This window comes from Heliangelus exortis, chromosome 22 (assembly GCF_036169615.1).
Source record: "Heliangelus exortis chromosome 22, bHelExo1.hap1, whole genome shotgun sequence".
Taxonomy (NCBI): Eukaryota; Metazoa; Chordata; class Aves; order Apodiformes; family Trochilidae; genus Heliangelus; species Heliangelus exortis.
The window spans coordinates 1158630-1171676 of NC_092443.1; the positions used below are offsets into that span (position 1 = coordinate 1158630).

The 13047-nt window shown below is 45.9% G+C and overlaps 1 protein-coding gene across 1 annotated transcript in view; it reads right to left on the reverse strand.

Annotated features, from left to right (window-relative positions):
• Positions 1 to 13047, reverse strand: part of PNPLA7 (patatin like domain 7, lysophospholipase) — a 90481-nt gene that overhangs the window by 17445 nt on the left and 59989 nt on the right. Inside the window, exons 27-28 of the mRNA XM_071765713.1 lie at positions 6278 to 6434; positions 1091 to 1207 (exon numbers count right to left, since the gene is read on the reverse strand). Coding sequence (XP_071621814.1) covers positions 1091 to 1207; positions 6278 to 6434 — 274 coding nt within the window. The remainder of the gene's footprint in view (positions 1 to 1090; positions 1208 to 6277; positions 6435 to 13047) is intronic.

Consider the following 13047-nt stretch of genomic DNA (forward strand, 5'->3'; position numbering starts at 1 on the left):
CTAAATCACTAAATCTGTAACCTGGCACTTAAACTAAAACCCATGCCTGACACAGACACCTGCATGGCTGGAGGAAAATCCATCAGCCTTGTGTTTCAGTTCATAAACTTGTTCCTAATGCAAAATTTAATGAAGAACCAAGGCAGACACAAATCCTTCTTTTCTTCTTTTCAATAGCAAGAAATACTGTTCCAAAGGACAGCCCAGAAACCCCATCACTGGAACCAGGAGTTCACCTTGGGATATCTGTTGTTCTTCCAGGTGAAATGGGGGGATCTGGGGATAACTCTTAACTAGAGACCCCCAGGTGGTTTATTGCTGGAGTTGGGAATGTTTTAGACTACTTTTAATAAACATATTTAAAGGATGTGTAGCATTATTTTTTGTAGGATTAATCTTTCATCACAAGGATTCCAAACACAGGAATGAGTTGGTTAAAACTGCAGATGAGGTTAAGATTGCATGATTACCCAAACACTGCCTAAGCTTGGTGAGCTAGAAAGACAACCACGTGCCTTAAAAATTGCTGCTGGTGAGGAAGGGAGGATATTTGGAATTCTGACCGTGGCCACCACCTCAGAAGGACCACAAAACACTCAGCAATTACAGAAGTCACCAAGAGCAAACCAAGAAACAATATACTGGGAGGTTATTGCAGTTTTCTGTAGACCGCTCATAAAAAACTCACTTAAGCTTTAAAAAGAAAGTAAAATAAAGCCCAATCCATTGCTACCCTCTCCAAGACCTTCTCCTTTTGTGCCCTAAGGGTCCCATAGACCTGAGCTGCAGAGAAGATAATCACAGCCTCAGCAATTCTGCTTCAGTGACACCATTTCAGCTTCTCTCACACAACTGGTTCCCTTGGTCAAACAGAAGAACCTACAAAAAATCTACTCCTTTGGTTCCTTAAATCCACCAAAATTAAAAAATTGCCTCCTTCCTGTATTCCTGTCACATCATTTACAAATACAAGAGATGCTTTCAGGCACCTCAGAGCCCCATCTCTCAGCTCAGCATGAAGAAAGTTATTTCTGCTGAACCCAAGCACATTGACATCATTTACTGTCCATGGAGTGAACAAGCAACCCACCTCTATCTGCTTATCTTTGAAGATGTTGTTGATGCTCTTGTTAAAGGCTGCTCCAGAGAACATAGAGGTTATTGGGTAAGTCAGGTCTAGAATGGTCTTAAGCACTGAGTTCATCACCTAAAAAGAAAGAAAAATATATTTCAAAGGTAAATTCATGGAAGAATCCACAGTAATATGTGAATCAATGTGTGCCATTTGAGAGACACCAGATTCTACAGCCAAGAGGTTGGAAGCACAGATGTTGTTGAGAAGAAAGAAATAAAACTACAGAAACTACAGCCAGGAACTCCTTGTCTGGTGCCATACATTCCAAACAAAAAAGCAACTCTGGGGCCAGTGCTCAATCAGGCCAAGGAGGACTGTACAGCAGCATTGCTTCCCCACTACCCTTTTTTATTTTTTTACATTTCAAGTGCATTGCACCTGTGCAGTAACCTGCAGAGGAAATGAAGGAAATATCTAAGGTCTATGGCATCCTGTCTGTCCCATGGCCACACCACTGGTCTCAAACCCTAACACCACTCAGTGCCCAGTAGATTACATCCTCCTCAGTTCAAATGGAACAGAAGACCAAAAAAAACCCAATTAACTCATTCACCACAAAATAAGCTTCACCAGATAAAATATTTCTATTAAATATCTCTACACCTTCTCTGCAGGGTGACAAACAGACACCTCAGCATCATGCCCAGGGAGACACCACAACAGCCCCAAAACCTCTCATCTGGGATCAACATTCAGCCTTTGCTTTACCCCAGCAATGATTTAAACAAGAGCAGGATTAGCCCACACTGTCACGTCCAACTGCTTTTAAATATTTATTAAGCATCTGCCTGGAAAATACACGTCCAAATTTAAAAATAAGGATTCTTAAAACCAAGTACATGAAGCTGGGAGAATGCAGAAGCCTCAGCAGAAACCCAGTTGTGAACCTGTCACCTTCATTCACATCCTCATTTTCAGTCCTGACGGGGTGAGGACAGTTCCAACCCAACTACAGAATTGCTACCCACTGCTACAGAGTTAAATTGAATTAGTTTCCTACTTAAAAATAGAGATTTGGTCTCTGACATTACTTACAATTATTAAATCAGGGGAAGAGGCATTTATTTAAAACGTAAGAAAAATCTTTCCGACTCAGCACCAACCACCAGGCTCTCCTTGCTGCAAATGATCTTTATAATGCTGAGCCTCCACATTTCCCCTGCAATTAATGCTCACAACTAATCTTCTACATGAATAAAATACTTGTAATGAATGGTTATTTCTGAATCTTCTCATCCCTCCTCACTGGAAGATGCCCTTCTAGCTGATGGCCAAACAGCCTCCCTCAGCCTTCCAAGAATAGCTGCTACCTCCTCCCAGCCTCAGGATCAATTAAATTAAAGATCCCACTTTGGAAAAGCAGCCAGAGCCTTCTGCTGCACCTTCACTGGTGTCTCCAAGAGCTCTGGAATTTCAGTCCCCATGGCCCAGCCTTGGGGCACCTCTGCCAGATCTCCCAGGTATTTTACAGATCTTCCTTAACTTCTGATGAATTTTTCATTAATTTTTCATTCCTAGAGCTCTGCTGCAAGAGAAGCTTTCTTTTCAAGAGGACCTTTAATTCTAAAATTATTTTTAAAAGCTGCCCCGTGGCATGAGACAATTGGAGCAGGGAGGGACAAGCAGGAAATCAGGAGCAAACACACAATAAAAAACCTGAACTCTCATCTCTGCTTACTTTGTCCTTTGGTTGCACAAACTGGTGTCAAAGACCAGGATAATCCCTGGATTTTTCAACATTCCTGAGTATTAAACATAAAGTGTGAAGGTTTGGCAAAACCTGTTGCAAGATAAAAAATTTAGGACAGCAGAACAAAATAAATCTTTTTTAAACTCCTAGAGGCAGCATCCAGAATTGCCTTGGGTGCTTTTGCTGTGTTCATGTATAAAGTCTGAATGAAACAAGCAAAAGAAGTTTGGTGGTTTGTTTGGTTGGTTTTTTCCCCCCCTTCAAAACAACAAATGTGACAGAACAAGAAGAGTATCAGGATCCCAGGATCCAGTCTGGTGGCAGCTTGATCTGAGCCAAACTGGAGCTGATGGTTCTGCCTCCCCTGCCCTGGGCCAGAAACCAGCACAGCAGAGAGAAGAAAAGATGAATTTTTGGCCAGAGCAGTTCAATAAACTCCAATATCCAGCAAGGCTACACAGTAGAGCCTTTTAACTTCACATCCCTGTAACTATATTCCCTTAGAGGGCAGAATTCTTTGTGAAATGTGTACACCTTGAAATATTAATTCTCCAGTTAAAAAAAAAAAAAAAAACAAAAAAACAAAACCCAAACTCAAGAAAAGCCAAGATTCTGCAAACATGAAAGCTCATGTGTGTTTCTTTTGCTGTTTAAAACCAGGTACAGGAAACACACACAGGCAACATACAGCAACCAGCCTGGTGGGGAGTTTTCCTAACCCTCTGGATTTTGACAAAAGTAAATTTATTTCTTTGCTGCTTCATTAAGCTGAGGAAACACATCCCAATTAATTATCCCTTCTCCCAGCCCCAAGTCTAGAGAGTTGCCAATTTCTAAAAATACCAATAAGAGAAATCAATTGCAGGACAAACCCAGCATTTATTTTGATGGATTAAGATATAATAAATTAAAAATTAAATATCAGAGTTATCTAATCCCTCACAATGAAGACATCTCAAAAGGACCCTGCGGGTGAAAAAAAAAAAAAAAAAAAGCAAAAAGCCAGGCTGCAGGGGTTTTTGCACAGAGAGCACTCAGCAACAACCTTCAGCAGCAAAAGCTCCCAGCTCTGGAGGAGCAGGATCAGCAGCTTGGGGAGCAGGGAACAGGGAGCAGGGAACAGGGAGCAGGGAACAGGGAGCAGGGAACAGGGAGCAGGGAGCAGGGAGCAGGGAGCAGGGAGCAGGGAACTGGGAGCAGGGAACTGGGAGCAGGGAACTGGGAGCAGGGAACAGGGAGCAGGGAACAGGGAGCAGGGAGCAGGGAACTGGGAGCAGGGAGCAGGGAGCAGGGAGCAGGGAGCAGGGAGCAGGGAGCAGGGAGCAGGGAACTGGGAGCAGGGAACTGGGAGCAGGGAACTGGGAGCAGGGAACAGGGAGCAGGGAACAGGGAGCAGGGAGCAGGGAACTGGGAGCAGGGAGCAGGGAGCAGGGAGCAGGGAGCAGGGAGCAGGGAGCAGGGAGCAGGGAACTGGGAGCAGGGAACAGGGAGCAGGGAACAGGGAGCAGGGAGCAGGGAGCAGGGAGCAGGGAGCAGGGAGCAGGGAGCAGGGAGCAGGGAGCAGGGAACAGGGAGCAGGGAGCAGGGAGCAGGGAGCAGGGAGCAGGGAACTGGGAGCAGGGAACTGGGAGCAGGGAACTGGGAGCAGGGAGCAGGGAGCAGGGAGCAGGGAACTGGGAGCAGGGAACAGGGAGCAGGGAACAGGGAGCAGGGAGCAGGGAGCAGGGAGCAGGGAGCAGGGAGCAGGGAGCAGGGAGCAGGGAGCAGGGAGCAGGGAGCAGGGAACAGGGAGCAGGGAGCACTCAAAGATTTTCTGGATGCTGCTGCCCCGAGCATCCCTCACGCAGCAGCCGCTCCTGGCCGACAGCTGCTGCTCTGAAGGACAAAAGGAATGGTCCTACAACTTCGGGTCCTTGGAAATTTGGGGTTTATCTGCTGGATTTGGTCACCTCTCTCACACTTGGGTCCCTTTCTGGGTGGATTTTCTCTGATTCCCCCCCAGACCTTCCTGCAGGGCTCGGTGAGAGGAGCCGCGCTCAGGCTGCGGTTGCTGTGACAAAATGCAAGGAAAAAATAACTCAGAACAGGCACTGGGCAGAAGCTGCAGAATCCTGCAAGCTGCTTTGTACTTCAGCTGTGATCTGAAGGTGGAGGGAGAGGTCTCGTGGCTTTCTTCTATTTACAATGCAAGCATTTTGCTGGACTGAGCTGCTAATGGTGACAAGGGCTTCAAAGAGAGCAGGGTTTGCTTTCTTCATTCTCAAACCCTTGAACAATTTCTGGTTTGGATGTGGGCCTGGCAATACTGTCAGAATAAGCATGAAAAACCTCAAATAAATCCTTTCTTCATTAAAAAGACTAAATATTTGCTCCAAGAGAGGTTAGCTCTCTCCCAGCTATTTATTTGAAGGTTTCAAGGTACTAAAACCTGCCTTTTCTTTTGTGAAATGTTCTCTAAGCTTTGCAATTTGTGCTCAGTAACTGACCAATAGATTAAACTTCCTTCTCTTCCTCTTAAACTATTTCTGATAAAAGTGAATGTGATTCCAGATGAGGCTGCTGAGCTCAAGAGCTGCAACACTGGCAATGAAGCTGATGGGTGCACAGCTCTGAGAAGCCCAGAATCCAACATTTCCACCTCTGCATCACCCCCTGTGCAGAAGAGAACTGAGAAGTTAACAAACCAGAGGAAATAAACCTCTGGATAAAGGCATGGAGGAAAATTCCATCTCTCCAGCCTAACCAGGAGAAATGTGGTTTCCTTATGTTCCTGTAAGAAACACATTTCAGCAGCAATGCTCAGTTCCCCCTTTACTCAACATGAACCAGCATCATCTGGTGCCAGCACAATTTTTCCACAGCATCTTATCAATAAATTCCCCCACAGATGTCACCATTTAAAACAACCTTCCCAAACCCTGCCTTGAATATGAAAATATGTTTTGATGGCATTAAGCATCTAAAGTTAAAAATTTCTCCTGAACCAGAGTACAAACACCCTGGAATTCTCAGGCTACACCATGAATTAAGCAGTCTGTACTTAGTTTAGAGAAGGATTGGTTACCTCTGTCAATCAGTTCCACTGAAAAATGACAGCATGTGAGAACGAAAGAGAGAAAATTATACAAGAGAGAAACACATTTGTTGAGAGCTGGAAAAAAAAAAAAATAAAAATTCCAGCACATAAAAGAAGAGAGAGCACATGAGAGAGGATAAACCCAAGCTAAGCACAAGCAAACACACAAACAACATCCCTCAGTGTTTATCATGGGATCAGAACTCGTGCAGAGCTAAATACGCAGCATTTACCGCTGCCTCCCTTTGGATGGTGCAGACCCCCCCTGCTGATGGCTGCACCTCCCTGGGGCTGCTTGGGCTCTGCTGCCTGCTGGGGTTTGTGGTTCAGCTCTTGGACCCCCGTGAGGAGGGAAGGAGCCATCCCCAGAGCTCACCATTGCCCACTGCCGAGCCTTGATCCTCATCTGGTTGTAGCTCCGCTCCTCGGCGTACAGGGCGCTCATGAAGGAGCCGATGGATGTTCCTCCAATCATGTCAACAGGGATCCCAGCCTCAATCAGTGCTCTGATAACCCCCACCTGGGAGCATCCCCTGTGCCAAGAAAAAAAAAAAAAAATATTGTAAGACAAACAAACAGCCACAAAGAACATAAAGACACAAATGCCACCTGCTAAGAGACCTGCAGTGGGCACCAGCTGAGCTGCCCATCTACTGCTCAGCAAAACTCAGTGCCAGAAACCAACATCAAGGATACAGAAAGCTGCAGATGGACCCCCCAAGGGTCCCAGGAAATACAAACCACCCAGCCTGACTTCAGGGTGAAAGTCAGTGATATGAAAACAACAGCCAAGAACCAAGTGAGTGAATACGTGTGGGAAAAGCCAACACAGCTTCAGGGAGCATCACAACAATCCACTTGGGTCATTCCAAAGCAGCCAACAGCTGGATTTCAGAGACCTTTCCACAGTATTTATTTCCATTGATTCTTCAAAGCAACTCAGCCAGGATGGGGTCAGGGAATGGGTCACCACGTGGATTAATAATGAATTTGAAGATGGAAAACAAAGAACAAAGCAAACAGCAATGGCAAGGTGGAATTGTCAGACCCAGGAAAGGGAAGTGCCAGGAAGAGGCAGTGTTTGAGGATGATACAAATTCCTTCAGGACAGGAGATGTATTTCTTAATTTCAAGAAGCCCAGAAGGAACTCAGAGCAATGATGGAATCAAGTGATAAACAGCAGATGAAAAAGTGATAAAACCTCAGTGCTGATGGGACAAGAAAAAAGCAGAAGCAGCAATGAGCTCTGAGTCAGAGGTGCAGCTTTGGGAAGCTCAGGAGCTGCTAATTGTTGTAAATGCTTCTTTCTGAAGCAATCACTACTACCTACCACAGAAAAGAGAGCAGAGGTAGAACATTTCATCTGATCTTACAAAGAGTGAAGGATCCTTGTCCCATCTGCAGAAGCACAGAAATCAGCAGGGGAGCTGAAAGCCTTTTTGTCAGTAGGAAATCACAGCCCCTGCTTCCAAAAGCTTTCTCCAACTCTTATCAAGTCACTCAGGAAGCTCATCCCACCTGCATGGCTGCTTTGCAGCTACAGAGCTGTAAAATCTTTTTCCATTTTCATCCTTTTTTTCAGTTCCCACCCAGTTTGCTCTATTTACGTCCTCTTTCCCCTTGCTGTTTACATCCTATAAATACTTCCTAACAGCTGCCAAGTCCACCATAGGTGTCACTTGGCCAAGCTATGCTGAACACATTCTTTCCATCTAAATAAATCCCCTCCAGCTGCTGAACTGCTCTGAGACAGGTTCTCGGGTATACTGCTGCAAATGACTTCAATGTCAGGTTTTTGCTGCTGTAATCCAAGAGCAGAAAATGCCTCAATCAGTTTTCCTCTCCAAATTCCCCTTCCCCTGCTTTGCTATTGCTTCTTCTTCAGATGTCTGAAGTTAAAAGAATTGTATTTTTACCCCTGCTGGAGGAGCCCATTGTTTTGAGGCTTTTAGATCCCAGCTATTTCTGCAATCTGTGCCTGGCACTCTCTGACACCCAGAGCTCCCACCACCCAACTGCTCTCTGGAGAGAGCCCACGTCACAGGGATTTGTGCAGACATTTTAAGTACTGTAAAGCATTTCCTGCTCAGAGGGCAACATTCGACTGGGCAGGAGTAGATTCACTCCCTTAAACCTCTTCTGAAACTGGATCTCCTCATTCATGCACCCAGAAAACATCAGGGATTTGATGTGGTCACTCTGGATTTGGCTTCGTTTCACTGCATGATGCCCTTGAATGAATAACCAAAAGATTGTTGTTACTTCTATGGGCAAGCCATCACCTCTGGGTTGTGCACTGGGGGAGTCCCTGGAGACATTTAAAAGGCATTTGGAGCTGGTCCTTAAGGACAGGGTTTAGTAGTGAGATGATGGTGTTGGTCAGAGGTTGGGCTGGATGAGCTTGGAGGTCTCTTCCAACCCAAACATTCTGGGATTCTGTGTGATCTGTGCAGCTTCAGGGCCACGTGTGACAATGCCAGTGCCTGGCAAGAGGAGTACAAAGGAGAATGGATTGTGCCAACATGAGATGCACACATAGAGTGTAGGAAGGGATGGGGAAATCTCTGGTTACACGGGTGAGACAGCGGTGAATGTCACTCAGGATGAAAGGAGGAAGGGGGAGGTCACCAAGATCCAAGGAAAGAGCTTTTCAGACACACAGCACATTGCTGGAGCTGCAGATGCAGCTGTCCTGTGCCTGAAGCCACCTGGCAGTGCAGCTGGATGCAGCATTCCCCCTGTCCTGGGACAGGGATGGGGCCTCCTGGCACCAAGGGCAACTGAGCAATCAACAAGATTACTTTCAAATTACTTGCACCAGAACTCGAAGACTTGCCCAAGAAGTGCAGACTCTATATATAAACAAAAACTCTGGACTTAAAGACTCTGGAACAGATTTCCCAGAGAAGCTGGGGCTGTCCCCTCCCTGGAGGAGCTCAAGGCCAGGCTGGATGGGGCTCTGAGCATCCTTGTCTGGATGAGAGGTGTCCCTGTCCACAGCAGGGAGCTTGGAGGAGATGATCTAAAAGGTCCCTTCCAACCTCAGCCATTCCATGAGGATCCTATGATCACATATCACACTCCAAAGGACAGGCCCAGCTGGTTAGGGAGTGGAAAAGCCACCAACCAGTTTGAGGAAGAACTGGAAACCAGAGCCAGGCAAGGCAGGGACTGCTCTGAGCATCCTTCAGCTGCCCCACGGTGCCACTTAACTGCACTGCTGACCAAACTCCTGCTTCACACAGTCCCAAAACCTCCCAAAGCAGGGCTGTACTTCTTAAATTCCCAGCTCCATTTCTTCTTTCCTGCTCGTGGCCACAGATAAATGATCAGGAGCAGGGAGAGGAGGCAGGGGGTTGAAGATGTTCTTCCTTGAAATAACACAGCACAGCGAGCAGAAAGCACAGACCTTCTGCCAGGAGGTTTTACAGAAAAATTCCTGCTCTTGAAACAAGCCCTTGATTTCATCCCCCTGGGGAGAATGCCACTGGCATGTGACTGTAATGCAGGAAGGCCAGAGCAAGGCTGATCAAAGAAAAATTCTTCTGCAAGACGTGCATGTGTCTGCTCCACACGTGCCTCCAGAGCTCAGATTAGATTCAGCTCTCAGGAAAATGGGAGCAAATGCAGCAGCACAGCTCAGATTAAAGTGTCAGCAGGAACATAGCCTGTCCTCCACGCTCAGGTCAAGGGGCTGAAGAAAACACAATTGATCCAGAAACAGAAACCACCCGGCAGTGTCTGCTCCACAAGCCAGGTTTGAGACATCAATGGGACGCTGGGATTGCTGGGGACAATAAACATGACACCTGAGCACAGGGAGGGGACACTCATGTTTCAGACTGTGACTACTGTCAGCCTGGACGTGCCACACACCTCCAAAGTCCCCTTGAGATTCAGAAAGGAAGAGAAACCCCAGCTCAGGTGTTCACCCTCCCCAGCACCCACCTCTTCTGATTGACTCATCAGGATGAAGGAGAGCTCCCTGCATGCAAAGAAATGTTATTTCCTTTGGTTAAAAACAGGATTAAGCTCTGCTGTGTCTCCACCTCAAGCCTTCCCAAAGCAGGACACACAGCTTGCTGCACCACTTTCCTGATGTAGTTAAGCAGCAAAGTAGGGAGAAAACCAGAGAAATCGCCAAGGCGATTCCACTGAGCTCTACTACAGCCTAACAAACCTGAATTAAGGCTCCCTCATAACCTTAAAACCCCTGAAGAAGCCAAGCTACATGAATAAAAGCAGCTTTCCCTTCACAGAACAGCTGGGATTCAAAGCATTTTATGAGGCTGGGGGTCAGCACAGGTGAGGATGGATGTGCCACATCCAGGTTAGCCATGAAGAGATGTGCTGAGCAACCATTCCCCCAGCACTCCTTTGAAAGGAGGGAATAAAAAGAATGTGACTGAGCTGCCAGCCCAGGGGAGGGGACCTGAATAACCCCATTTGGGGTGGGGGTGTGGGATACCTGCTCAGAGTTAAACTGGGAGTGCTCTTTGCATTGGGGTGGGAGGATTTTGCAGGGTGCTGGTTGTTGGACTTGATGATCTTAAAGGTCTTTTCCAACTAAAACTCTGTGATTCTATTTAAATAAAGTGCTACAGAGACTGGCATTTAGAAATGTGAGATAAAGTTTCTCCTTTTTATATAAAGAAGTATTTCTTGGTACATGTTTCATGGCTGATCCCAAGGGTGAAGTGGCAAAGGCACCAACTTGGAAACCAAACAACTTTCTGCAAGTTGCCAACTCTGTTATCACCAATTTGGCACCTTCAGTCTTCTGCAACAGCACATACAAACATGGCTTTTAAACCTAATTCCACTTGTACTGTTCCAACAACAGTATTTGCTGTCTTTCCTGACCATAAAACTTCCCAGTACCACAAATCTGCCCAATTAATCACAGTGATTAAGTTGCCAGTTCAAGGGGATAACAGAAAGCTGCATTACTTCTGCATTGACAAGGAAGTTTTGAACCAGGACAACATTAATGAATTAAGCTCCATTTCTAAGCTAAACAGAGAGAATAATCCCACATTACTGGGTCCTCACCCCAGCTGCCCTGAAAGAAGCTTTCTTCCTTCTACAGTTTTAAACCTGTCCTCAGCTACACATAGACTGATCCAGAGACCTGAATTCTTCCCATCTTCCCCTCATTAGCAAACTCTCATTTCATCCTCCCATTCAACTTCTCCCTTGGATTCCCACCATCTCCTGAACTCCAAGAGCCACCTTCCCTTTAGCCCTGGATGCTACAGACAGCTCAGAGAGAAGCAAGCATGTGCATTGCTTTTTCTGCAGCTCCTCTTTTATCCCAGTCCCAGTGATATCCTGCAAGGAAAACCAAATGCCATGTCCTTTTAAGCACTGCTCGTGTTCCTGCTTTATGTACTAACTTTAGAACAAGCTTTAAACAGGGACATTTGTGCCTGACACAGAAGTAAATGAACAGAAATTGTTCAAGCCCTTTCAGGAGAGCTGTCAGGTCTACCCAGTCCTGGGGTGTGCAGGGACAGGCAAGGAAGCCACTGGAGGGGAGAAAAAACACCCAAAAAAAGCCAGAAGAAGTAAATCAGAAAGGACACCAAGGTTGCTCCAGCAGCTTTGTGCAGGAAGAGGGAAAAGAGGCTAAAAAGCAAACTGAATCCCCCATCACTCTCCACCTGGAGATGAAAACCAAAATTCTGTCTTGTACTCTGAGCCAAGGAACAACTTCTTGATCTGCAGAGAAAGGTAATATCTCTGGAAAATAAATACATTCTCCTTTCCTCACCCCTGTAGGACCCAGCTGTGAAAAGTGCCCAGATAAGGCTAGACAGAAATTCCTAAAAATCCCAGCAATGCAAGAGCTTTGCCATCTTCCTGAAAGCACCACAGAACACAGTGACCAGGACACAGAAAACATCACCTCCAACATGTTTTCAGCTGATAAAGACATGCAAAACCAGTAACAAGAGTTAAACTACAACCCCAGCAGCTCCTCATTTTATTTCATCTGTATATTAAAGTACAGCTGTGATTAAATGAGTCTGGGGGGTTGCAGGCTGGAGATCAGGACAGGACAGTCCTAACGAAACACTTGCAATTCATTTTTAATTTTTTAAAGTCATAACTTTGAAGAAGATGGCTCCCAAGCTCCAGCTGCTTGGAGGATTTAATAGAAGCCATTAAAATCTTCAACCTCCACAGCCAATGGGAGCAAATGAGCAATTACATAGGTGCTACAGATGGGAAAAGGAAAAATGAAGCATTCCGTGGGTGCCAAGCCATATGAACATGGCTTTTATGGGCATGTGAGGACCCAACTGTTCCACAATTCCCTGAGCAATCAGCATGCAGATGTGGTAAGAGCCACATGGCTCTGCCCATGTGTAAGAGAACTGCACTTGGAGGCAGAGTTCTGAACAGATGCATAAAGAGGATTAATAGGGCTGAGCTCTCGGGCAATCCACAGGATGCTCTGTCCCTGAAGAAATCAAAGCAAGGCCTCTCAGGAGCAATTAAGCTGCAGTCCATTACCAACCATTTGCAAACAGAAAGTCTGAAGCCTCCAGCCAGGGCTCAGGAGGTTTTTTTTCACAACAAAAGCAAATATGCAGAACTCACTGCTTTATTTTTAGGGTTTTGTTTGTTCAAACAGAACAAACAGTATACTCAAGGGATGACCTAGATAAGACTCAAATTAGGTATCCAAAGAGAAGTTACCATCATCCTTCCCAAGGAAGGGCTCACATTCCTTGTCTTTCTCCTTCAGCCTCTACGAAACAGCACCACAAGTAGAAAAACAAGTCAAAGGTACAATCCTATCTTTAAAGATAAAGAATTTAGACTCTTCTCTGCTATTTGAGCTCCTGGATACTGCCCTGAAATCAAATCTGCTTTTTGAAAGATAAAGAAGAGAATCCAGGAGCCTGACCTGACACTGGAATTCAGATTTCTACCTGATTTCTGTGCACTTGGCAATGGATGCTCTACCCACAAGCAGAGCACAAGCACACAGGGCTCAGGACACTTCTCCAAACACCTGGATGGATAATCACAAGCTTTGAAGCCCACGTTCATCAATCTGAGCTTTAAAAGGCAATATAAGAAAGAAAAATGACAACTCCACTGGCTACTGATACACAGACATCTATTCACACACC